Below are 26,488 nucleotides of genomic sequence, written 5' to 3' on the forward strand. Positions count from 1 at the left end.
CTTAGAAGTTCTTAACTTGCCAGGGATGTAACTCAGTGGCACCATGCCTGCCTGGCAAGTGCAAGGTCCTGAGTTTGATCCCCGGCACCAAAAAAAAGAAGTTCTTAACTTTAAGAGCGTTAAATCATTATTTTTCTTTCATAGTTGTCTTTTTGCATGTCTTAATAAAGCTTTAATTTAAGAACGGAGAAAACCACATATTTTCCCCATGGAAAGTTTTATGGTTCCTCTGTCAGCACTGACCTCTATAATCTACTTGGAGTTAGTGTTTTGTGTTTAATGTGAGATAGGAATCCTGTCAGACTTTCCATGTGGACATTCATTTCTTGTTTGAGACAGGTCTCACTATGGAGCCCAGGCTGGCCTTGAACTCACAGTGATCCTCCTGCCTCATCCTCCCAAGTGCTGAGACTACAGGCCTGTGCCACCATGCCCGGCTCCACTCATTTTTCTCTTATTTTTCTGGTGGTGCTGGGGATGGACCCTGGAGCCTTGCACTGGGACTGCACCTGCCGAGGGTCACCTGGGTGCCCTGGGCACAGCTGTCCTCTCTCCTTCAGGGCCTCCACTCCCCTGCCCAAAGCTCTGGGTGGTGCCGGCCTCCTCCAGTCTGTTCCCGCTGGTGGCCTGAGCCTCATTCTGTTGCCGCATCGGGGGCCCGGGGAGCCCTGGGGCTTGTCCGGGTGGCAGTGCAGGCCGCCTGCCTCCGGTGTCCCTATTCCAAAGTGCTCGGCCCAGGGCTGCTGGGCCAGCTAGGGGGTCCTGGGGGAGGGGGTCCTCCCAGGGCGCAGAGGCCCCCAGGTGGATACCCCGTGGTGTTGAACCAGGAGGGGGCCGGACGTGCCCGAAGCGCTCACGTCCCATTGTCTCCGTCCACAGCGGGCTCCAGGGGTGAGCCTGTCCTGGCACGCACCCCTAGCAGTGGCCTCATTCGGGGACAGCCTCACTGGGCAGGACCAGAGCCAGCCTTAGCAGTTTCAGCCCACACCACCCTCCTGCGGAGCCTGTCCTGGTGACGCCCTTTGCCCATCCACGACTCCTGTCACGGGGCCAGGGACCCTGAAGGTGGCCGGCTGCAGAATGACAGTGGGCGATGCACAAGAGCTGCCCGCCCAGAGCAGCAGGGAGGCCACAGACACTCAGAGCCACACTTGGCCAGGTCATGGCTTCTACACAAACCGAGCTCCGACTCTGCAACATCCTGGGAGCCAGCACTGGAACCTCCCTTCGGGCTCTGAAGGAGGGCGGGCGACTGAGCCGTCATCGGCAGGCTCAGGAACAGCTATCCAGCCCTGCTGCCACGTCACTGGCGTCTAGGAGCTCCCTCGGCACAGCTGGACTTCCGTAACATTCTGCATTGAGTGTGCGGGAGGACGCTGGTGGTGCCTGCCGTCACCCACCCAAGTGTACTTTAAAATCTTGCAGCGTTGTCAGCAGAAAACCCATTTGACCACTTACGCTGGGCCCAGCGCGCTCTGGGCAGCTTAACGCTCTCCTCAGAAACTGCCACCTACTTTCTAAACACTCAGTGCAGACACACTTGGGATTATAGCATCAAGAATTACAAACTGCTTTTTAATTATAATTGTGAAAGAAATGACAAAATATTTAGCGATCCTTTTATTATATTAATATACTCAAAGTGAATTAACCCATATGCCCTAAAATGATAACAGTAAAAATATATTATTTTATAATCTGGTACCTGAAATAAAGGCAAATAGAAAACTATGTTAAAACATTAGAAAGTTGCACATTGTCATTAAAGGTATTTACATTTGTATTCTAATGCAAATTTATCGATACAACTCTTGGAGATTACTTAGGATCTTAAGATATGAAAGTAATATAAATAAAATTATTAAATACCCACAACATAATCATAAATGAAAGTTCATTCATTTATTAGCGTACCCAGTTTCGGTATTAAATTCCGAGTGGCCCAGGGACCGCACGGCCCTTGATCTCCCGCTTCACTCCTGGGCTCAGGGCCCATGGACTGCGTGACGCCTTCGGCAGGGACTAACCACGGCCAGAATCGCCACCACAGACCCTCGGCTCTGTGACCAGCCCGGGAATAAGGTGGGAGACCAATTTTATTTGTTAATCACTAAAAATGAATTTTTTACTTTTTGAGATAGGGTCTTGCTATGTAGTTCAGGCTGGCCTTGAACTCAGTGATCCTCCTGCCTCAGCCTCCCAAGTGCTGGGATTATAGGTGTGGACCACCATGCCTGGGTAATCATGAATTCTTTTTACAAATACTTTAAAACTGATAGGAGACACTACATACATCTATTTAGTTTGGATTGCAGAGAAAAGAATAATTCCTTGGTTAACCTTTCTCATTACTGTTTTATTTAAAGAAGTGCTTTCTCTGTTCTTAAAAGATGCATTAGAAGACAATGGCCAAAATCTTTGGAAACAGATGGTACCGCCATTCAGACTCCTTGGCACCTGAGCTTTGCGCTGTCTAATGAAGTTTCGTTATCTCTCTCCCCACACAGACTTTTTATCATCTTGGTAGGCCTGGTTCTTACACAACCATACGTGAGGCATTAGTTTGCCAAAAACAAGTTAATTAATCCAAATCCTTGGTTACTAGCGGATCTGGGGAGCTCGCTGTTCATGTACCTATTAGTTTCTTTCGAGACAGGGTCTCGCTATGTAGCCCAGGCTGGCCTCGAACCCTTGGAGATCCTCCTGCCTCAAGTACCTATTAGTTTTGCTCAATATTTTGTTTCACATGGTTGGGGATTAACGCATTTGCACACTAATTGCAGGGCCCCTCTGAGTGCATTCTGAAAGCCTTGCATACAAGCTCAGATGCAGCAGCGCCTGGCCATGGTGGGCGGTGACCTGTGCCTCAGTCCACGGCTGCCTGGCACACGGAGCAGAGACAGTGACGGAGACAGGACAGGATGGGCGCCTCCAAGTGGGTGGGAAGCTCGTCTCCCTGGCAGGAGGAAGCCCTGGGACCTGCTGGCCCATGAGGAGGCGTTCTCCTGAGGCCGGGGTCTTAATATCCTGTGAACTGTCTGAAAGAGCGGACTTCCGTTTGCTTACAACTTGCGGAGAGAGGACAGCGAGACAGGCCTGAGCTGGCCCGGGGTTGCCGGAAGCGTTTGGTGCCAGGATCAAAACCGAGCCTAGAGACGGGGCTGTGAGGTTGGGCAGGCTCACCCTACAATGCTCGTCTGGGCTCGGCCAGTGAGAGAATCAGGCCCTGGGCACAGGCTGGGTCTTGGGATGGTGTGGGCAGAAGGCTGGGAGCAGGGTGTGCGCTGGGGCTGGCTGGGGCTGGCTGGGGCTGGCTCCTGGCAGCTGCTGTCTTTTCCTCCCCCGTTCCCCTGGAGTCCTTTGTTCTGGCTGGCCTGCTCCCTGTGCTCCGGGGCTGGAGGCCTGGGACCCGAGGGCCCGTGCAGTTCGGGGGCTCAGCTCCTGGGTTCTTTGGTCAGAGCCGGGCACATAGTTCAGAGAGCAGACCATGTGCTGGCACGGGGCTGCCGTGTCCAGCTTTCTGGAGAAAGGCTTCGAGCCACAACACGGCCTGGTCCCTGATGGAGACAGTGTCGCCGTGTCACCGCTTGGTGTACGTTCTGCTGGAGCTCTTGTGCAGGCCTCCCTTCGGGGTGGGGATTTTGCTCCCGGCCTTCGGTCCTGAGGTTCCTGACTTGGCCACAGTGGGGCCTTTACCTGTGATGTGGACACAGACACAAGTTGGACCGCATTAGAGCGGGGCTTGTGGCCCCAGTGACCGTGGGAGCCCTGGGCTGGACCACAGGGAGTGGCCATCGCCCGGCTGGTGGCAGCGGTCACAGGCTGCAGGTGACCAGTGTGGGGAGCTGTGGGGCAGCACGAGGGAGGCCTGCCCTGGAGCAGAGCACAGGCGGTGAGGACAGGCTCCGCCCATGTGGCTGAGGGCTGCTGTCAGGACAAAGATAATGTTGGCGGAAGGACACGGGCCATGCTGACTGAGTCCCACTGGTCACCAGTCTGTCCTACAGGTGCTACCCTACCATGACCTGGAGCCACCTTCTGTGTCTTCTTACAGGACACTCTAAACCTGAGATTGGCCCGCACTCTCTCTATGGCTCTGTGTAACTCCGCCCTGCAGAAGGCACGGAGGGCCAGTGTAAGGCCCTCAGGGTGCCTGGTGGGGACACCTACAAGAGCAGCTGAAGGTGGAGCCAGGCCGTGGGGCACAGGGACACTGGGGAGCGCGGGCAGAGCTCACCCTGCTGTGGCGCCAGGGCCTTGGGCTGTGTCCTGCGCAGGTTCATGGTGCAGCCCGAGGGGCCCATCAGGTGCACCTTCCACGCCTGTGGGCAGAGGAGGTAGCGTGGTCAGCATGGCGGTCTGGCACCCGAGCTGTGGGAGGGGCCCCCATCGGTGCCCCCACAGACCCCTCGGGGCCACCATGGTGAGCATAGTCCCCCAGCCCGGCATCTGAGCTGCACAGCCCAGCAGGTGTCACGAGCCAGCAGGCCTGCCTCGGCTGCCGTGGCTGTGCTGCTCTGGAATCACCTCCCCCTGCAGACGCGGGTGGGCGCCCGGCCACTCGGACAGGACCAGTGGGGACCCCTGCTACTGTGTGCTGTGGCCGTGGCCAGGAGCTGCGTCTCTGCCGTCCCCCAGGGCATGTGTCACTTGCAGGCTGCTCCCCTCTGGGTCAGGCCCTCACCTCTTCTCCAGGAGGAAAATTCTCATGGCACAGGGGACACCGGTTTGCCAGCTTCTCGGATCTGGCAGCTGGAATGAGGTGAAAAGGGCAGGTTACCAACCACATGAGCACGAGGGAGGGACACGGGCATGCGGGGCGGGGCCGGCACTAACGGTTGCACGCCTTTGCTTTTATGTGTCGGGGCAGCTCCTCCTTTGGCACGGCCTCGCTGCAGCGGTAGCACTTCCCGAAGGCCTCCTTGCTGTCGCACTCCGTCAGCAGGTGCTCCGTCAGGCTGGCGATCTCCACCACCTGGGCCCGAGACACAGCAGGGAGGCGCTGAGCACACGCGGCATCCCTTCCCTGCCCGGCAGGCCACGTGGCCGCGTGTCCTCAGTCCCCTCCCGGTGCGTGTCTGTGGTCACTCCCTGCACTCAACACCATGACCAGTCACACCAAGAGCAGAGATGGGCGGAGCGGCAGGGGATGCGGATGTGGCTGGTGCATTAGGGGCTACGAGTGGCTGGGGGTCAGCTGTGTGGCCTCGGGTTCAAATTCAGGCTCCCCAGTGTGTCCAGGAGTGGCACAAGAAGAGGGTCCCGCCCTGTCCCATCTCCAGCAGGGGTGACTTATGGTGTGGTGCCGCCAGGCCAGGTGGAGGAGGGGCGCCTGCTGGCCGGGGGGCTGTGCCCGCTCGGGTGCCTCCCTGCGACCTGGAGGAGCCCTTCCCCCACCAGCTTTCCCTTTCCCAAAGCGGGGGGTCACAGTGCGAAGAGGGGAAACTCTGGGAATCGGGACAGAGCGTGAGCCCCGAGAGACTGTGGTTAGAAACCCTGCTCCTCAGAAGACCCGGGAGGCCCTGCACAGGGGACAGGTGGGACACAAGGCGGTGCTGTCCGCTAACTGCACAGGGCTCCTGGCCCGCTGTGCAGGGTGATGCAGATTGGGGACACAGACTGCACTGGGCAAGAGCACAGGGGCTTCACAGACTGGACAGGAGGGACAGGTGCCACCTCACGGCCACCATGGCCAGCAGGGCTCGGCGGAGGCCATGAGGATGCTGTGCCTCTCCTACCCGGGCTGCCAGCTGGCTCCGTCACACGACAGTGCCCCTTCAGCCCCAGCTTGGCAGCCAGACGATGGCACAGACAGCGAGCCCAGGCGACGTGTGCTCAGGTGCTCGGCAAAGTGTGGTCCCTCAAACCATGGCTCAGATGGGCAGAAACCCACGGACACCAAGGGAGCAGGGACCGCGCACAGCACGCGGCTACTCATACACAGCAGTGTGCGGTGCCAGAGTCAGGAGAGGGACGGCTTCAGGGAGACTGTGCCTGGGCCAGTGCTACACTGAGTGACCTGCGACTTCTCCCAACGCCTCCTCTGCAGCCTCGAAGCCCTGAGTCTCTGCGCCGAGGCTATGTCCTGACCTGCCTGCAGTGGCTGCAGCGCGTCAGCATGAGGCAGTGCTTCCAGTAGTGCAGGTCCAGCCCCTCCTCTGTGAAGGCCTCGCTGCGCTCCCCGCAGAAGATGCAGAGGCTGCGGGAGAATGGGCGGCGGTGATTGGACCCTGGCCCCGTGGCCCCTTGCTCTCCCTCCAGTCTGAAGCACTGAGTGGGCTTGGCCTGGAGGGCGGCAGGGTCCTGGGGCCGGCACAGCCTGCGAAGGTCCTCAGCTGGCAGTGATGGAGGACGGGCTCAGCCCTCCACATGCAGACTCTGCCAGGGCCACCAAGTGCACAGCACAGTTTAGACACCAGGGAAGACGGGGCCATTTTTCTTATACTCCTGCGGGTGAGCCTTGGCCCAGAGAGGAGCAGCCTGACACATGGGGACCCGCTGAGGGGCAAAGGCGGGGACCATCGGCCTGGGCGCTGTGGAAGGGGCTGTTCCTCACTGGTCATCGTGAATCGGGGCCCCACCCCTGCCCAGCATCCCCTCGTGCAGTGCACAGCCTGACTCACTTGTCTAGGTAGTGGCTGTCTGGGACTTCTGGGGCGTCCGGTGGGGCTGCCTTCCTGGCCGGGCTGTCTGGAGAGACGGAGAGAGAGCAGTTCCAGTAACTGCCCCAGAAACGCTGCCATTCTTGGTGAGGGTCTGTCAAGCGCTGTACACTGGCAGGGGGTGGTGTCTGGCATGTGGCGGGTGCCCGGGGCTCAGGGGACCTACCCTGGTTCCTCGGCTTCTCAGCGTCGCTCTCTTTTTCCTAAGACAGAAACAGGCAGGTCAGGGACAGCGCTGCAGGCCAGTGCGCCTGGTCCTAAACGCGTTTCTAGCTTTCCCTCCAGGTTTCCGTTCAGAGCAGTGGGATGCTCGGCATGGTCGTGGGCGCTCGCTGCTCTGTTCTCTCCTAAGCCCCTTCCCAGGGCTCAGACCCCCGCTGCCCAGAAGCCGGCCACAGCCCACCACCCGGGCCTGCTAGCACAGGGCCTGGGCACTGGCCTGGCGACAGCAGCTGGTGTCCCCGCAGCGGGATCTGTGTGGGGGGTCAGTGACCTGTGTGGCCCCACTAGGTCGCCACCCTCGTGTTCTCCTTTGTGAACCATCGGGACCAGACTGTGCTGCGGCCCTCGTGGCTCTCGTGGGCTGCCGTGGGCAGCTGGGCGGGGGAGCAGGCGGCCCAGCCTCCTCGCCGTGTCCTGCTTTTCTCCTGGGGACGCTGCTGCAGCCTTAGCTCCTCACCCCTGCATCCCCTGCCACTCCCGCTCTGCCCACAGAGGCAGCACAGCGCAGAGGGCCACAGGACCGAGGGCACGCGTGCCTCCTCCCATGGCGGAACTCTGCAACCTGAACATCGACCTCCTGGTTCCTCTGCCTGTTCCTGGTGCAAGGGATTTCCTTTCACCTTCAGGAACTTTATCACAGAGCAAGTGCCTGAGCGAGCAAACTCAACCCCAGACGCAGGGCAGAAGGGGATCTGCGGTGACGAGCCCGAGAGCCCGTGGCAGAGCGTGCTCCTACCGTCCCCGGGACACACTGCCCGCCCGCCAGTCCTCCAAGGAGGTGAGGGACACGAGGGGAGCGGCTGGCCCATCCCCACCGCAGCAGAGGGGCTGGGTGCTGACGGCCGGTTCTCCTGGCCAGTGAGGTCTTCTGCTCGGCCCCAGACTACTTTAAAGGCGAGCAAGGTTAGGATGGCATTGCATGGCCCCAGGGAGGCGGTGCCCGTGCATGCGTGTAATGAAGGCAGCTGCAGGGACAGCGCCGGTAAAGGATCCACTGGGCTCCCCCACCTCAGCCTCCGCCTGGATTTCCTTCAGAGCTGCCAGCTGCCCTTGTAGAACTTTGATTTCTTCTTTCTTTCGTTTTTCTGCTTCTTCTGTAGCTGCTTTTTTTTGTGCCTGGTGAAAAACAAAGTCATTTTCCCATCAGAATAGCTTTTTGGGGTACAAATTATCACATGCAAATAAAATTTCTTTCTTCCACACAATACTATTCACTGAGCTGAATATAACTAGGACTAAAAGTACATTTTTTCGGGTAAATTTAATAAATGTTTACTGATAGGAGGAAATCCAATCGCTGCTATCACAGCCCGGGAATGAAGGTCCCCCGGGCTGGAAGTGGCAGGGCGAGTCTGACCCAGGATCTAGGAGCTGGGGCTTCCTGGACAGGGCCCCTGTGTGCTTGCTGCTTGCTGTGTGCCAAGACGTCTTAAGCCAGGCCTGTCCCTGCTTCACGAGGCTGCCTTACCCTGGTCTCGGCACCGGTGGGCCTGCCGTCTATCCGGGCGAACCCCTCGAAGATGGTCTTATAGAGGAGGTTCCTGCGTGTGCTGCTGTCGTCTGGAGGGAGGAACTCGAGGACCAGGGCCTGGTGCTGTGCGTACATGTCCAGGATGACCCTGACCGCCGTCTCCCGGACCTCGTACACCCTGTGTTCCAGGGCGCTCACCGCAAACTGGGGAGAGTCCGGAGGGCGTCTTGTTGTCACCAGGTCAGCAAACTTTTCCCCACAGAGCACGCACAGGTGCATCACAAACATTTCAGAATAAGAGAAAACCAGAGTCCCCGGCTGCAGGCGCAGAGGCTCCTCCAGCCTCTGCCAGCCGCGTTCATGGTTTACTGTCGGCTTGCTCGCAGCGGCTGCACTGCTGTGTGTCCCTGGGGCGGGAGCGGGGGTGGGAGGGACTTGGCGGATGGGCCCCCCACACCCTCAGTGGCCTCTGAGAGGCACTGACTCGAAGGACAGAGCCCAGGTGGTGCGCGGGGCGAACTGCCCCGGCCCCGGCCCACAAACAGCTGTCCCTCTGCGCTCGCGGCCACTGAGGCTGGCACCAGACGCAAAGTGGGGCCCGCTCGGGGATGGGGACCCGGGTCCTGCCGCCCGTGGAGATGGCGATGCCACGGCACCCTGGCAACGTGGGTGCCTGGCAACTGCGACTCCTGGGCCTCCGGGGGCGGAGCCAGGAGACACAAGGGGTCTCCAGCAGGGATCAGGCAGGGGCGGGGCGCTGCGTCTGGGGCCTGAGGGCCTGCGGAGTGCACAGGTCACACACTGCGGGCGGAGGGAGACCCGAGATGGTGCCCTCACCTGAGCCGGCAGGGCGGCTCCCGGACCCACAGACGTGCCCTGCACTCGGGCGCCGCCTGTGTCGCAGCGGCCCCTTACCCTCATCACACTGTCCACGGAGAAGCCTGTGCCCTCAGTGCCCAGGTCTCGCAGCAGCCGCGCCAGGAGGTCCATCTGACTCATGGCCAGGCGGGCAGAGCAGCTGGGCTTCAGCGGCTGCACCAAGTAGGTCGGGACCATCTGCAGCGCCCGGACCTCCTCACACAGCGCCAGCTCCTGCGCAAGGCAACACGGCCGTCAGTCTCCCGCAATACGCTGAGGGTCATTGGCTCCGCTCAGCGGGCTCGGAGCAAACACGGAAGGGAAACAGGGAATAAATGACGACAGCTACTGATTGCAGTAGTGATCGATACCTAAAAACACTGTTTTCCCCCTCCTGGCCTTTGAACTCTGGACCTTGTGCTTGCCACCAGGCAGGCGCGGTGCCACTGAGCTACATCCCCAGCGCTTTTCCTGGTTTTTTTGAGACAGGATCTCCCTAGGTAGTTCTGGCTGGTCTTGAACTCAAGGCAATCCTCCTGCCTCAGCCTCCCAAGTGCTGGGATTATAAGCGTGTGCTACCATGCTGGCTCATATTTTCATGTGAAGACTAATGACAATTAGAAAAACTTGAACTGTAAGATATAAATGCATGGTTATGTGGCGATTAATGAAAGCTTTATAGAAAACATAATTGAGCTTGAAGGTTTGTTCCCAGTGTCCCTCAATCTCAAGGGAAAGGTTTTCTGATTTCTAAAATTCAAAAAGAAGGGCCGGGGATTTAGCTCAATGGTTCCGGCACCTGTCTCGAAAGTGCAAGGTCCCGAGTTCGATCCCTGGTACCAAAAAAACAAAACAAAGAGAAATTAGTTTTGCAACTGAAAATTCATTTGCATTGCCTTAGTTTTTAATGTCAGCTCAGAGTAACTGGCAGGGCGTGGCAGCACAGGCCCGTACCCTCCTGGGATACAGGAGCAAGACCTGACTCCCCCCAAAAGAGCTGGGTATGGAGCACAGAGCTGCTGGGATTCAACCCCAGTAAGGCATGCACACTCTCTCACTAAGTGTAACAAGTGTAGCTCTTGAGTTCGTATGATCACTAGTAGGTTAAGATGGAAAAAATGTTAAGTATCAAATCTTTAAGCTGTAATGTAGGGAGAACTCTTTTTAACAGGTCTATGGGCCACATCATCGGTGGTGATCTCTTACTTGCTTATATAGTGAGCTGCATCAGGCCCACGAGCAGCTGTGCAAATACAATGACAGCAGCAGAACCAGCATCCCGAGGAGTACGGGCAGCAGACGCCGTCAGTGACACAGATGCCCAAGTTCATGCCCACACCCGTCTGCTGCCTGGCTGCGGCACATAAGGCTTTTACCCTGCAGCACACAGCTCACACGGGCCTCAGGCGGCTTGGCCAGAGCACTCGGGAATGTGCAAGGCTCACAGTCAAACGAGTCACAGCGATGGCGCACGGCTGCAGCCTCCTGGGGAAGTGAAGGCAGCAGTTCACTGAGCCCGAGGGCTGCAGCCCAGCCTGAGCAAAGAGCAAGACCCGTCTTGCAAGGCAAAAACTCACTCACAACCAACCCCAAACTAGGCCAGGCACGCCCTTGCTCCTGCACGCGTTCTGGAAGGTGATGTTCTCCCAGACGCCAAGCTGTTCTACCAAGGGAAGACGGCAACTCACGGGGGCAGCTTGTTTTACTTTCTTACTGATATTACTTATTTTTCCTTGTTCATTTATCCAGGAAATGTAAGTTTCTTAAAGAAAACTAGACTGGGGGTTCTTCTGGGTTTGTAAGACCCAACCCTCTGAGAAACAATGAGAGTGTGGGATTCCTTCAGAGACATACATGCACATTCAAAAGATTTTGCAAGAAACTTTAAGGTGGTTATGGAATTTGTGGAAGCCAAAATGTGGAGCCTTAAGAGCTACTGAACCTAGCTGGGGTACAGCAGCCATGCCTGTTGCTCCAGCTATTGGGAAGGCTGAGGCAGGAGGATTATAATTTTGAGGTCAGCCTGGGAAATACAGCAAGAGCCTGTCTCAAAATAAAATAAAAAGGGCCGGGGATTTAGCTCAGTGGTTCCACTGCCTGCCTTGCTACTGCAAGGTCCTGAGTTTGATCCCCAGTACAAACAAACAACCCCCCCCCCCCCGCCAACCCCAACCAACCAACCAACCAAACAAAAAAATAAAAAGGGCTAGGGATGTAGCTCAGTGGCAGAGCACTTGCCTGCTATCAGCAAGGCCCTGGGTTCAATCCCCAGCCTCACAAAAGAAACAAAACAAAGACTCCTAAACTACATGAATTCATTAGCTAATTTAACGAGAACAAAATACATTTTCATGCTACTGTGTGCAAAAAAGCTTACATCCATTCACACCTTGCTCAGTTTTCCCAGCCGACACTAGGCATGTCTAGTGGAAGAATGAAAATATTTACACTAGGGGAGTTACACGTTTTTTCTCTACCCTAAGCTTTCTCTTCTGATACAGTTTCTCACATAATTTTACTTAAGAGCATATGCTGGATGCGAGGAGCAACGGGAGAACCAAGTGCAACGCAGCCAGAGTTTCTGTGCGGGACAGAATCTTGGCGGCAGCTGCGGGGAGATGAGCGGGCCGGACGGCAGCCCCCAGAGGAGCAGGGCACCGGAGGCTGCAGGCACAGACCTGAATGAAGTTGGAGGCCGCGATGCGGAGGCGGGTGCAGGAGTCCCCAGTCCTGGCGAGCAGGCCGGGGACGGTCCTCTCCACGCAGTGCGCGGTTTCCAGTTTGCCCAGCTTGTGCTTGGGTATGTACTGGGTGACGAGCATTTTCAACAGCTTCAAAGAAACCTGAAAGACCTAAGAAAAGGAGATAAAACAGATGAGCTACAAATATGAAATTCACTGCAGGCAATGAATGTGAACATTCTGTTGAAAATGACAGGGCCGGGATGTAGCTCCATGGCACAGTGCCTGCCTGGCAAGTGCAAGGTCCGGAGTTTGATCCCCAGTACAAAAAAAGACAATTTGGGCCGGGGATTTAGCTCAGTGGTGCCACCACCTGCCTCACAAGCGCAAGGTCCTGAGTTCGATCCCTGGTACTGCAAAAGAAAAAAAAAAAAGCTTGTTGGATGGGCTGAAAACAAGCTGAGAACTGTGACCTAAGCACAGTGCCTTGCCGCTAGGGGACCTGTGAAGGAAGGAAGTGCTCAATGTGGTCCCAGGCTGATGCCGCTGCCTCCACCCCAGCAGGCCCTGAGCTGGTGTAGGTGAAGCCAAGGCTGAATCAGAAAGCTGCAGCCGAGACGCCAGGCTCCTCAGATCCATGGGGAGCAAAACCTGCACTGAGCAGGGTGTGTGGTGGTGACAAGCTCTGCTCACCGCGCTGGGCGGGGACAGTGGTGACAGAGGGTGGACAGCACAGGTGGCTCCCACCCCTCACTTCCGTCAGGGGCAGCGCTTCGAGGAGCCCCTCAGGGCATCCCTCAGCGGCTCTGGGTGCCTGTGGGCTGGCAGGTGCCTGGGCCGGCAGGCTGGGGACTCACCGAGGTCACGACATCCTTGATGGCTCTGTGGATGAGGAAGACAGCCGCCCTGAGCGTGTTCTTTGCATCCTCCTTCGGGGTTCCGGCGGGCATCTCTGTTAACTTTTTGTAGAGTGCGAGCAGCGCGTCCTCACGGAAGGACCAGGTCTTGGAATAGGCCCCTGCGACCTGCCCGGAGCAGGAGGTGGCTTTGGTCAGGGAGGCAGCATGGCCCACCCAGGCTGTGCAACTTGGGGGTGGTTTCTTTTTTTGAGACAGGGTCTCGTTATGTAGTTCCAGCTGGCCTTGAATTGACTATGTAGCCCAGGCTGGTCTCAAACTCACAGCGATCCTCCTGTCTCAGCCTCCCAAGGGCAGGGATTAGAGGTGTGAGCCACCGTGACAGGCAGTTTTATACTTTAGAACAAAGAAAACCCTTTTTTAGTAAGGGGGCCTCTGCAGGATAAGTGTGCATTCTTAGAGAAACAATTTCTCTGAGGCAAAACGTCAGGCCGTGATAAATGTGGGAAAGGACTAAACGCTCTGCAGAGGGGACACTGAGGCTGAGGCAGGGGGGCCTTGTTCATCCCTAGCTTCGGCGTCACTCCTCCTGGAACCAGCTGGTTCTCCCGCAGGCAGGGGCCTCAGCATGTGCTCCGGGAAAACCAGACAGAGACGCCCGGCCTCTAATGGGTGTGTGTTCAGGAAACCCGAGACTCGGCTGTTCCCCCCGTTTAGGTAACTAATGGTTAACCCAGGCCTCCCGAGCATGCGTGCGTGTGTGCGTGTGTGCGTGTGTGAGCGCGTCTGGGTTCCTTCTCACCAAGGTCTCTCCCAACGCGTCGATGGTGGCGCCGGCCTCTCGCAGCGCCTTCTCCGTCAGGGGCTCGGGCTCCCCGGCCAGGCCTCCTCCCCGGGCATCGCTGGCATCAGCCTCGCTTGCTTCTGGCTCCGCTGACACCCCTGGCTGCTTGCGGGTGGCAGGAAGAGGCCGCTCGTCGTAGGGCAGGGCCTCCACCTGAGGGCGGGAGGGAGCGCTGCGGGGCGGAGTGGGCATCCTCACCTCCTCCCTGTGCCACCCTTGGCCTGGCTGTCGGCTCTTCTGGGGGCACAGACTGTCTGAGGGGGGCTGTTCCGCCAAATCCCGGCATCACCAAGTTGGAGTGATTGATACGAATGGCACAGAAGAGGGAAACCAGGCAAGGCCTTTTTCTACCCCTTTCCACACTCCTCCAGACCCAACAGGAGAGCACGTGGGCCCGGCTGTTGTTTACCAGGGAGCAACTTCCATCGAGTGCCCCAGGGATTATGAAAGCGAGGGCGGTTACGTCTTCCCTGTGCCTGGGTCACCGGTGACTTCTTAGTCTACTGCTCTGACATAAGAACCAAACCTGACGGTAGTGAGCAGGTCCACTATCCAGGGCCTCTGACTGAAAGCAGGGGCTGCAGTAAACCCCTTCCCGCAGTGCCCACCCGCCCACCAAGCCCTGGCCGGGAGCTGAGACTCGCAGGCAAAGCCGCCAGCTCAGTATGTGGTGGGACTCCTGGAGCTGGGGAAGAAACAGGGCTGTAGGGATTTGTTTCCACCCTGGTTTCTTTTCTGAAGGAGCCCACGGTGGCCGCCCCTGCTCAGTGCGGCCCGAGCTGCAGGTGAGTGTCTGCTGCGTGCACTAGCAAGTTTTCCACATTCTACAACTCACTTGGGTTTGAAACACTGAGAGACTGGGAAGGGACCAAGCACAGCGCGTCAGCGTGACGGCGGGGCACGCAGACAGACACTGGACAGCACCACTCTACGGGGGACACAGCGGGAGGGCACCAGGCAGGCCGAGTCCAGCGGTCCCTCCACCCTCGCCTTCCCGTGCAGTGCCCTGGAGCTGGGAAAGCCTGCGTCTGGCGCCACTGTCCCTCCTCCATCCCAGCTGCTGCCTCAGAGGCCCGGGGTGCACGTGACCAAGGCTGAGTGAGCTGGGGGAAGCTTGGGGACTCTGGCCTACCATGGGACCTGCTCCCTTCCTCAGACATCACGACAGTCACCAACCCCAGGGTGCCAGGGGCCCAGAGAAACAGTCGATGCAGGGGAGAGCCCAGGTTTCTGATGACACCACTGAGCCGCTGATCTAATGGACCCTGAACCCAGCCAACTCTTATGGGCCCAGGGACAGAGCCAATGAGTCCCGAGGGCATCAGCTTCTTATACACGTGACACAGGAAGTGCTGGTGGGCACCCAGATGCTCTGATTGCTTGAAACAAGGCATCAAGCAGATGTTTGTGCATTTTATGGAGGAAAACAGCGGCTCAGCTGGGGGAGGATGGGGAGGCCTACCCCCCAGGGCAGGGCATGGGTGACAGGGCCCCAGGTGCCTCATATTTGTGTTGTTGCTCTGGCCGGAGTTCGCCTCTCTCTCCTGGAAGCGGGCAGGAGGGTCTGGCCAGCGGGACTCGGGCATCCCACATTCTGACTTGGTACCTGGCACAGCACAGGCCCCCAACAAGTACTGCCGCACATGCTGACACAGGGTTACCTACAGGGCTCCGTGGGCTGGGGCCCGTGGCAGGCGGTGGCTGGTCTGCTGCCGAGCGCCGTGGAGAAGGAGTCAGGACATGTGATGCAGGCTGCTCCTGGAGGAGAGGGTCCGTGGGCCGGTTTTCTGGATCCATCTCTCCTGGACGTGGGAGTGAGGGCACAGGCTGTCGGCAGTGAGGACTGCTGGCCCGGGCAAGGGGCTGGAGGGGCAGACTGGGAGGCTTCTGCACCTGCAGGAGGGAATGGACAGTGCATCTAGGGCCCAGGGCCACCCAGGCACCACCTCAACCCACACGAGGGAGTGGAGGCACAGGTTCCAGTGACACTGCGCACGCTCAGCGTGGCCATGGTTACACTGCAGCACGCCCACGTATCTGTGCACACAGCCGTCCTCAGGGAGTGCCTGGGAGGCCAGTGGTGAGGGGCCCTGGATGGATCCCGGCAGGTCCGCGGCCAGCAGTGGCACTGTTCCTCGCGTCTGTGGCCAAGTGATCCTCACCGCCCTAATGGGCGGAACCTCCGGTGGGCACTGAGCCCTGGTGCGGTGCCTGGGCCCAGGGGGGCTTTCCTGGGGCCCGGGAACGGGCGCCTGCCTGTCCATGGCAGTCTGAGACCAGCGGCCGGGGTGCTGGGGCTGGTTTCCACCGAGGAGGCCGCTCCTCCTGGACCACGAGTCCCGAGCCATCCTGGCACAGCAGAGGCACAGCCCACCTGCCGCCCCAGGCTCGGAGCCTGGCCCACATCCCAGCAGCCGACACCCCTGCGCCTGGCGCTGACCTCCGGTTCGCCCTGCAGGAGGCCGTGCAGGGCCAGCTGCTCGTACACCTGGGCCCGGTAGCACGCCATCTGCTGCTTCTTCTCCTTGGCCAGGTCGTAGTCCTCCTTCTCCACCGCGCAGCGCTTCTCCACCTCGTAGCGCCCTAGGCGCTCACCGACCTGCAGCACAGAGCATGGAGTATGGCCTGTGGCCGGTCTGCGCCGACTCTCCAGGGGCAGAGGTGACGTGGCCACGTGCGCGCCCGCCCTGCGCAGATGGAGCCCTGGGCACAGCCACGCTCCTCGCCACGGTCACGCTGTTGCTTCCCAGCACCTGGGAAAGCCAGGACCCCTCGCAGGCTGAGGCAGCCTGTCCTCCCACAGTGGCGATAGCAGAGCTCAGGCTTTTTCCTCAATTCTACATTGCGACCTGTGACGCCGGGCTGAACCCTGAGTCCCCAGCCCTCATCCCTGCAGACCAGCGTCAGGAGCGTACCTTGTGCAGGTCGGCAATGGCTTGCTTCAGTTTCTTGGCATGATCGTACCGCTCCCTCTGGACAGCCTCCCGCTTCCTCTCGTCCAGCCTGCGGATGATCTGGGCCACCTCGGGGTCTTGGTACATGTCAAAGGCCAGGTCATCCAGGGGCGAGATGTAGTCGGATCGCCTAGGGGAGGGATGACTGCAGGGTGAGTTTCCATCCTGGAGAGACACACAAGGCTCAGCGCTGAACCTGGAGAAAACAACCCCGTGGCGCTCACGGGTGACTCTGGAACGAGGATGTGGAAGCTCAGAGAAGTCGGCATGGCCTGGGCAGCACAGCTCCCAAGCGGCAAGCCTGTCAGCCAGGCTGTGCCTTGGGGCACCGGTCCACCTAGTGAGTGTGCTCGAGCTCCCAGGCAGGCCGGGCAGTCAGGCTACGGGAGGTGCAGAGTGGGTGGAAATGAAAGAACGATGCGATGGCCAGGCCTCAGCCCCTCAGTCCCGGCATGGAGAGCAGGCTCCCAGGTTTAGGACGGCACAGCAGTTGTGATCTGTGCCTGCTGTTGTTGGTGTTGGGCTCCCTCTAGCAGCCCAATTTCAGCCGGGGGTAACGGGACACCTACAACAGTGACACCAGCCTGCCGGGGCACAGAAGCATTAACAGAGGAGAGGCTTGGCCACCAGCTGGCTCAGACAACCATGCGGAGTGAGCCTGGTGCCCGCTGGGCCCTGGGTACCCTTGCGTGTGGATGAGTTTCATCATGGAAAGTTCAGTTGGCAAACTTGTATAACAGTGAACTCAAATGAGACTCCAGCATACACCACCTTTAAAAATCCCCAACTCTCTCTTGGTGGCACATACTAAGGACTAACCCTAGGGCCTTGTGCACGCTAGGCAAGGGTTCTACCACACAGTCTCACTAAGTCGCCCAGGCTGGCTTTGAACTTGCAATCATCCTGCCTCAGCTGCCCGACTGGCCGGGACTACAGCGAGTACCGCCACACTCAGTCCCAAGTCTCCTAGGACGTCCTCACTTCCTGCATTCAGGGCACTCTGCTGACGGCCACAGCGCCAGGCAGGCCCACGGCAGGGCCGGCACGAGCCATTCGTCTCAGCAGTGACACACAGTGACACACTATGCTTCCCCGGGCACTCGCTGGTGTGTTTAGCTCATCACATACCACACCCAGGGTCTAAGCTCAGGGGCTGCGAGGCCCTCAAAATGTGAACTCGTCACGGGCCAGCCATCAGAGCCCCACCAGAGTCGTGCTTCCTGGGGCTCATGGCTAGGGAGGCCCGCGGCTGGCTGCAGCAGGCTTCCCACAATCTCGCCACGGCCTCCCCAGTCCCCGGGGCCAAGGCTGCGCCTCAGCAGGGAGAAGCCAGGTGCGGGCACTGTGATGACGCTGACGCCACAGCCAGCCATCTGCTCCGTGCCTCCTGCTTCACGCTGCACCCAACTGGGAGACCCTGCTGCTCCAGGCCTCTGCAGTGGACGGAGCCGCGTGCGTCAGCTGAACACTGCTCATGGTTTCCGCACGATTCTGAGAGGTCCCATGTGCTCAGTGCTCCACACCCACCCCGGACAGCATGGTCCTTGGAAGCTCTGTACCATGCTGGTCCCATGGCTGATGCCCTCTGTGGAGCAGGCCCGGCGGAGGAAGCGGACTGTCTGCAGGCAGCACAGCATCCGGCAGTGCAGAGGATCCACTGTGCTGCCTGCACACAGCTCAGCTGTTTCCTCAAAGCTGATATGACACATGCTTATCATGGCTGCGCACCCAGGGCCCAAGTGACCGGCCCTGAATTTGCCCATGGGTCTGCACAACTCCAGGTGCGTCTGGGCGGGCGGGAGAGCACTGAGGCCCCCCAGGGCACCGGAGTGTGGTGCCAAGGAAGCAGCCTCGACGCTGCTTGAAGTCGCCCACTGTCAATGGAGCCAGGGCCCCGACCCAGGCTCCTCCCCCAGGCTCCTCTGCACCTGACCCGCACTGCGGCCCCTCTGCTCTTACCCCACATAAGTTCCCTCCAGCGCCGGGTCCTCGGGGCTGTGCCCCAGGTAATGGTCCATCAGCTTCTCCCTAGAGGTCTGTGGGAGCAAACAGACAGCCAAACCTCAGCAGACGGGCGTGAGACCTTAGCTTCCCCATCCAGTCCGGGCTTCGGGAGGGACAGTTACATTTTTTTTCTGTACTAGGGATCAAACTCAGGACCTTGCACGTGCGAGGCAGGTGGCAGCACCACTGAGCTACATCCCCCGCCCAACAGTTACAGTTCTTGAGAGAAAATGTTTAAGAGACTGCAGCTGCTGGCCAGGCAGGGTGGCACAGAGCTGCAATCCCAGCACTTGTGAGGCTGCAGCAGGAACAGCATCATGAGTTCAATGCCAGCCTGAACTACACAGCAAGACTCTGTCTACACCAAAAAACAAAGAAACAAAAACAGAAAACCCAGAGAAAAAGACTATAGCTGGTAAATCATGTGAAATTTTCATTAGTCTCACAAAGATTTTCAAAGTCATATTTCTTGTTTTTTGTTTCATTGTTTTGTTTTTTTGAGACAGGGTCTCATTATGTAGTCCAGGCTGGTCTTGAATGCACAGCGATCCTCCTGCCTCAGCCTCCCAAGTGCTGGGCTTACAGGTATGCGTCACCATGCCCAGGAAAATGATAGTTCTTGTTATGAAAATAAATGATTCCTCCCATTTGAAATCCATTAGGAACCCATTTTCCTTAAGCTTTAAATCTCCCAAACTTACAAGGTTGCTTTCATTGCTGAAATCTGCAGGGTCTCCAATGATATTTATTGCAACCAAAGCAACCTAAGAAAGAGTCAAATCAACAAGAATTAAGCAGAAGCTGTGTGAGACACCCCAAGTCCTTTATGATACATTCACACTGCATTGCTATCAAACAGGATGACGCACGTCAAACTGCATTAGTTGTAAAGTGTCACACTAACATTGAAGCGTCTATCAATTCTTACATAAGTTGTGTAAGATAGGGGCTCTCCAACCACTTAAGGCAAAGAAAAAATAGCTAAAAGCCCCAAATTGGGGCCTGGTAAGGGGCCCTCCACTCGAGGATGAATATAGAAGTCACATCCAGGTGGCGCTGGGGAAACAGGAAACCAGACGATGAAAACAAAAGCCCACATCAGCCGCTCAGGGGACTGCAGCCACCGAGCCCCAGGCGCACGGTGACGGGGTGGACATAGCAAGAGGCTCACGGAGCGAGCTCCCTTCAAACGCACCGGCTCGGTAGGATGCTGATTTGTGGGGTGTCATTTCCTCCTGAGGGGGTGGGGGGCCATGAACACTGCTAAGTGGCCAGAGCTGGGGTGCTTGGGTGCCAGCCGGCCTGCAGGGGTCCTGGGTCCCACACAGCAGACACCAGCCACACAGTCACGCTAGGTCCTCTGCAGCAGCATTAAAATGCTGGAAAGGGGGCCAGGGATTTAGCTCAGTGGTTCCGGTGTCTGCCTCCCAAGCGCAAGTACCTGAGTTCGATCCCCGGTACCAAAAAAAAAAAAAAAAAAAAAAATGCTGGAAAGACAGGTGGAAGAGAGTCCACCAAAAGATGACTGAGCCGTCAACCGGAACTGATGCAGACGCTCCCACGGGCTCCTTCACATCAGTCTCCGAGGTCCTGTGTCTTGGTGACACTGCCACGCACCCAGTACTGCCGTATGTACAGCAGAGCCTGGCGCCGGGAGCAATGGCCATGCATGCACAAAAGGCCCCTCTGACAAGGGAGTCTCAACCAAGCAGGGTGGCGCATGCCTTGTAATCCCAGCACTCTGGGAGGCTGAGGCAGGAGGATTGAAAGTTTGAGCCCAGCCTGGGCAGCTCAGTGATTTAGCAAGTCTTTGTCTCAAAAAAAAAAAAAAAAGATAAATAAGTAAAATAAAGTAAATAAAGGGCCAGGGCTGTAACTCAGCGTGAAGGCCCTGAGTCCAATCCCCACCAGGAAAACAGCCTTGAACACACACATAAGAGAAGATACCTGCACTCCTCAGCCCTGGGGGCGGGGGCAGTCCCAGGTGCAGGTGTGCTTCTCTTACCTGGTTATAGATGTTGTACTTGTTCAGGTGGTTTTGGTGAAAAATCAGCTTAAGAAACTGCCCTACCGCATCCACATACACTGATTTTAGTTCCCGGGCTTTGCAACCTGTCTTCTCATTGTCACACAGGGAGACGTAGCTGCAAGTAAAAACAGAGCTGAAGATGGTGTGGGCGGTGTGGATGCAAGAGAAAGAGGCCCCTGCTCCTACTGAGCTCAATGGTTTGAAATACGCAGAAGCTACGCCTTGAATGAACAGCCTGGCAAAACCCGACTGGAATCAGCATTCCTGGGAAGGGGCTGGACCGCCTCAGAAGCACACCAGCACTGGGCAGGTGCGAGGGAGAGCTCTGGCCTGGACCCGGAGAGGCATGAAAGGCCATCCTCACCCCAGTCTGCGAAAGCGCTCTGCTTGGTAAGGTACGAAGTAGTCTGGCAAACTTTCACTGATGTAAAACTCGATTTTACTTGAAATCATATACTGGTGAGCAAGGAGCTGCAGTTTCCTTATTCGACATCTCTCCACCATCTGCAGGACAATTTCTTGTGGAAACTGGCAGAATCTGAAAGCAAAGACACGACTGGTTTTCTGGGCATGAGGACCAGCTTCCCAGATGCCAGGCGTCCAGAGGGGCTGTGAGAAGCGGGGTGCCCCTGCCTGGGGAGGGGCCCACGAGGCGCCTGGCGAGCCTGAGTGGCTGCCCAGGGGTCAGTGTCAAGCACCTTGAGGATGCTGCCTGCTGCAGCACCAGCACTCCGAGGACATGCTGCTCAGCCCTCTTCCTGGTTCCCTTAGAGCTCAGGCAGGGAGAGCCAGCCTGGCTTGCTGGGCTTCCCCAAAACTCTAATCTTAATTTTAAATCAATTTTCAGCTGAACGGAGGTGCCCTGCGCATCCCCGGTTCGTGAGCAGTGTGACAGGAACCCCGAGCTGGGTCTGGACAGAGCAGGAGCAGGTGGCCCGCTCAGCCTGGAGCTCTGCATGAAAAACGGAGGCTACAGCTGTTTTTTTTTTTTTTTTTTTTTGAGACAGGGTCTCACTATGTAGTCCTGGCTGGCCTTGAATTCACGGTGACCCTTCTGTCTCAGTCTGATGAGTGCTGGGATTACGGGCATCTACCACCATGCCTACCACAGAGACTTCTTAAAGTTTCAGAAAAAGAATAAAAGTAACACTCAAATAATGAATGTTTTTTTATAAACGTTCAAGAGAAATTGGAAAGAGACTTTTCTGTTGAAGCCTGGTATCACACAAAAGCAGTCAGATGCAAAATCTTTCACCAGCAGGTGCCCAATCACAAAGCCAAAAAGTCTGCAGATACAATGTGAGCGCACAAGCCAACTCATGGTCAGGCTGGGCGGTGGTACAGTCTTTTCCATTTTTGCACCTTTTCTCAAACGAGTGTGGGCTCACATGACGGAGAAGGAGCAGAAAAATTTCTTTAAAAATGGAAACAAAAAGGAAAAAAACGCTATCGTAGAACAAGATGTCACACGTGGGAACACAACCTGAAAAGCTTATGGTTCCTATTGTCTGAGTCATAAAACGAGAGCTCAGAATAAGAGGAACCCAAGGGGGCCTGGTGCTGGCTCCCAGCCAGCCTCACCTCGGTGACCGCCACCCACTCACTGTGGGCGCGTGGATCATCAACTCCCGGGCGCTGAAGCCGTCTTCGTGTCCAGAAGAGCTGACCACTACGAACCCGACCTTGTGGGGCATTCTGCACACCTGGGCTGTTCCTAAGAGCAGGGAGAGTACCTTTAAAAGACGTCACTAACACAATATTAAAAATGTTAGTTAATGCCTTCTAATGTACGACGTCATCTACAAAGTACTCAGAATTTTCCATCTATTTCAAAGTTTAGCTTTTTTGTTAAATGCTTTTTATAGACACTTCTAGCTCTACGCAGAGTACCATTTATCTGGACTTTGCAAATTTTTGTTCAAAAGTTTGACCTGTGTCATGAACAGAATTGTGTCTCCCAAAGATATGTTCAAGTCCTTCCTTTGCTACCTGTGAACATGCACTCATTTAAAAAGAGTCTTTGCAGAGGTGATCTGGTTAAGATGAAGCCGTGGCTAGGCGTGGCGGTAATTACAGCATGTGGGGAGGCTAAGCCAGGAGGACTGCTAGTCTGAGGCCAGCCTGGGCAAGTCAGTGAGACCCTGTCTCAAAAATCAAATAAAAATGAAAGGACAGACAGTCACGGGTATAGCTCAGAACAGTTTCTGCTTTGACCCCCGCAACTGACCCAATCATAAGGGTAGGCTCAATCTAGCCATGCCAGGGTGACTGGTGTTCTTTTAAAAAGCGGAAAAGGGGCTGAGGGTGTAGCTCAGTGGCACAGCACTGTGACGGCTATGTCTAGAAGCCCCCCAAAGCCTCATGGGGCCATAAGTGGGATTTTGCAGAGGAGGCTGCATCTAGAGCGTGTGATGCTGGAATTGATTCATGGTGCAGTGCTAGGCCCACAGGCGCTAGGATCAAGGGAGCAAGTGCTGCCCGCCCTAAGCAGCCTGGATAAGATAAAGGAGGTAGAAAGACGCTGTTAAATTCTCCTGCTTGCTTGCTTTTGCTGTCTTCCGCCGCCATGAACTGTTGCCCCTCTGCCATGTGCCACCCTGTCTTGGAGACAGCCGATTATGGACTGAAACTTCTTCAAACTGTGAGCTACATCAAACTTTCCCCCTTTAACTTTGGGCGTCAGGCAAGGAGAAAAGTAACTAAGACAAGCACTTTGCCTAGCATGCACACAAGGGCCTGGGTTTGATACTTAGGACTGCAACAAACAAAGAAAAACACAGGAGAGAAGAGACAAGACACACAGGGCGAACACCGCATGATGACAGAGGCAGGGACAGCAGCAGGTCCCTGCAAGCCTCGGAGTGGCCAGGATGCCTGGAGACCCACAGGCCAGGACTGACAGGCAGGGTCCTGGCCTGGTCCCTCAAGGCAGCATGCATGGCCCTGCACCTTGTTTCAGACCTGGAGCTCCAGAACACATTTCTGTGTTTCCAGTTCCCCAGTTGGTGATACCGTGTCACTGCAAAAAGGAGATACAAATGTAAAGCTTTTTGTAACTGTTAAGAAACTAACACAGCCAGTTGGTTAGCTCCTAACAAGGAGGGGGAAAGGCAATTTAATCACCGGCATGATAATTACTATGTGAAAATGTACCAGGAGGAAGCAGGAACCACAGATACTACATTAAGTGCAGAAATGTGCACAGTCTGCACTGTGATTCTCTTGAGGATATATGTATATTTTTTTGGTACCAGGGATCAAACTCTGGACCTTGCGCTTACAAGGCAGGCAGCGGAACCCACTGAGCTAAATCTCCGGTCCCAAGGGCCCGTTTTGAGGATATTTAAACACACTGGCTCAGTCACTTTTTAATGTCTCGATTTCTCAGTGAATCTAACCCTGATGCTAGCTCAGTGGCATCACCTGGAGGGTGGACACTGCAATGCCTACTTTGGCTGCTTGGCATCTGGCTCTCCTGCTTGGAACCGACTGTCCTCTGGTGACGCTGCCCTCTCTTCCTAGTCCTGGTGCTAGTGGGCTTCCCACTTGGGTAACCCTACCCACCTGCACTGGACGCCTTCCCTGGCCCAGCCAGCCCTCCCCAGTAAGGGGCTCCAGGACAGGACCCAAGTAGGTGGCCCAGAGTGGATGGGGAGGCGCAATCCCAGGACTGCGTCGGGACGACGGGGAAGGAGCTTTCTTCCCACAGCACTGCTGGGCCCAGGATAGCTCTGCCCAGGCTGTGAGGGCCACAGGGGGGCAGACCCACACAAGTCAGGTGAACAGAGTGCACCTGGGTGCAAGCCCCTGGTGAGCCCTCAGGCGTGGCTACCTTGAAGGCCAAACGCTCCTGGGGTCTCCGTTATTGTTCCGCTACCAAGCCAATCAAATTCCTGCTAAGCAAGCCAATGGGCTAGCTAAATCATTTGCAAAAACCAAAACCAAATAGGAAAGCCCCCCAGAACTCCCCCTCACTGACATAGAGGACAAGGAAGAATGCAACAGAAATTTCTCTGGGGTAAAATCCATATACTGTTCATTGGAATGCTCTTTGGGAGGTGCCATGTAAATGTCCCACATGAACTCCGGCTCATTTTAAACGTGCTCGGTGTGTGACCTTTCTGTCACCGAGGGCCTGAGGAGGTCCTTTCAATAGTAAATGACCAGCTGGTGTTGCTAATGTTTCTCAGAATGTACGAATGAAAGCATTCAAAACAGGATGATAACCATTATCGACCCTAAGTGTATTTTTACACAAAGTTCGCTGCAGAAGATCACAGTGTATCACAGGGAAACTAACCCAGAGAATAATGAAGAGCAAGGACAGAAAGTGGCTGAGCATGATTTAATCCAGCGTCTGCCACCAGTCCATGTGCATCCCCCCCTAGAACAGCACAAGCTGTGGCCTCTCCCCGACCCGGGGACCTACCGCTCCCAGTCACTCGGACTCTAGCCCGGGGGCGCTTCCCCTGCTACCTGAGCCTGATGGCATGCCAAGTTTTACTGAACGCGCCCTTCTTGCCGGCCCAGTCTTTTCCACAGGTTTGGCAGCTGCTGCCGGCCCTCCTGGACAGCCTCTCTGCCTGTCCTGTGCTCCTGCAGACAGACACCCTCCAGTGGCTCTGGCCATCACCACCCCTATCCTGGCCCATTTTGCTTTCCTGACCCTCACTTTTTGTCTGGAGTTCTAATGTCCAGCCATGCTTAACTAAAGCTCAGAGGTGCCATCCTTCTGCCCTGACTTCCTGATCCTTTGGTCCTCTGTAAGAGCGGGGTCTGTAAGTCCTTGTCCACCTCGATACCCTGAGGTGACACTAGGATTTAGAGAACCTTTAACCTCAAATACCAGGGGTCTCCACTGTGCTGTGCTGCCCTAATCAATCCCAAAGCGCTGGCGCTGAAGAACCATGCAGGAGGAATGCACGGGCATGTGGAGGTGACTTATGACTTCAGTGTGGGGATCTGAAAAACACTGCTTTTTAGACAACCTTCTCCCAAAGACCTTCCACCTTGCACTCTCTGGTCCCTTCTGTGTGAACAAGAGATGCTTCGGGCTCTCTAAAAATCACTACTTAGAAGAACCATGCCGTGAGTCAGGTATCCTAGTGCACACCTGTAATCTTAGCTACTTGGGAGGCTGAGAAAGGAGGATCTCCAGCCTGGGCAACTCAGTGAGACCTTGTTTAAAAATAAAAAGGGCTGGGGTGTAATTCAGTGGCAGAGCACTTGGGCGGGTCTGGGTTCACGATATGGGGGTGGGGGAACCAAGATCAGCAGCAGCAGCGACTCTGTTTTGCGCTGGTCACCAGCTGGTCTTCACCAAAGGGAGCCGGGATCCAGCCACGCCGGGGACAGCCATCTGCATCCCTGCCACAGCTGGATGGACCGCACCCCCCGCAGGCGCAGTCCTGGGTGCCGCTCCCTCGCGCTGCTGTAAACCACACCGGGCAGCCTGCTCTCCGAGAGACTTACACGGCACACGGTGATCTTGCCAAGGAATCCCAAGGGCGGCAGGGGCTGCACAGAAATCGGAAACTCGCAGCAGCGGCGGCGGCTTCTCCTTAACCTCCCCCGGCCCCTGGTGACGCGGGACCGTGGGCTCGGGCTGGGCTGGGACGGGCAGAACCACCCAGGGCTGCCCGGGTCTGGTCGACGGGGAAAGGAGCCCCCGGCCGCGATCGCCCTCGCCCTGCGTACCTGCTCACACGCTGGTCCCGAGGCCGCCGCGTCTTCGGGGGGAGCTCAGGGGGCGCCTCCGCCGCCCACCCCAGCCGCGGCACCCGCAGGCCACAAGGCAGCGGCTGCCGAGGCCCAGCCACCCCCGCCCTCTGCCTGGCCGCGACCGCGCTCTCATGACAACCTCGCGGGCCGCCGCCCTGCGCCTGCGCTGTCTCCCGCGCCTGCGC

At 56.9% G+C, this 26,488-nt stretch overlaps 1 protein-coding gene across 8 annotated transcripts; it reads right to left on the reverse strand.

Annotated features, from left to right (window-relative positions):
* Positions 1–355: 355 nt before the first annotated feature.
* Positions 356–26,461, reverse strand: Cep104 (centrosomal protein 104). Of its 8 annotated transcripts, XR_015452511.1 has the most exons (24): positions 26,280–26,443; positions 26,055–26,099; positions 22,164–22,296; positions 20,947–21,120; positions 20,559–20,697; positions 19,255–19,317; positions 18,509–18,585; positions 16,511–16,679; positions 16,036–16,194; positions 15,261–15,488; positions 13,554–13,829; positions 12,752–12,919; positions 11,892–12,065; positions 9,271–9,447; positions 8,353–8,559; positions 7,893–8,000; positions 6,829–6,865; positions 6,624–6,690; positions 6,091–6,199; positions 4,837–4,975; positions 4,685–4,752; positions 4,238–4,322; positions 2,191–3,696; positions 356–389 (listed from the first exon to the last, which is right to left on the reverse strand). XR_015452511.1 is itself a non-coding variant. In XM_004863752.4 (23 exons), exons 3-23 carry the CDS (start codon positions 22,274–22,276, stop codon positions 3,581–3,583), a joined length of 2,772 nt encoding a protein of 923 aa, XP_004863809.1. In that variant the 5' UTR covers positions 22,277–22,296; positions 26,055–26,099; positions 26,280–26,461; the 3' UTR covers positions 1,541–3,580. The 8 variants fall into 8 exon arrangements, 7 of the variants coding, with proteins under 7 accessions (XP_004863809.1, XP_021099293.1, XP_021099294.1 ...); XM_004863752.4 differs by lacking the exon at positions 356–389 and having other exon boundaries at positions 1,541–3,696; positions 13,554–13,748; positions 26,280–26,461; XM_021243634.2 differs by lacking the exon at positions 356–389 and having other exon boundaries at positions 1,541–3,696.
* Between the last annotated feature and the right edge of the window lie 27 nt (positions 26,462–26,488).

The sequence above is a fragment of the Heterocephalus glaber genome, unplaced genomic scaffold, assembly GCF_053883595.1.
Source record: "Heterocephalus glaber isolate CG9 unplaced genomic scaffold, H.glaber_assembly_v1.0 deba00001447, whole genome shotgun sequence".
Classification (NCBI taxonomy): Eukaryota; Metazoa; Chordata; class Mammalia; order Rodentia; family Bathyergidae; genus Heterocephalus; species Heterocephalus glaber.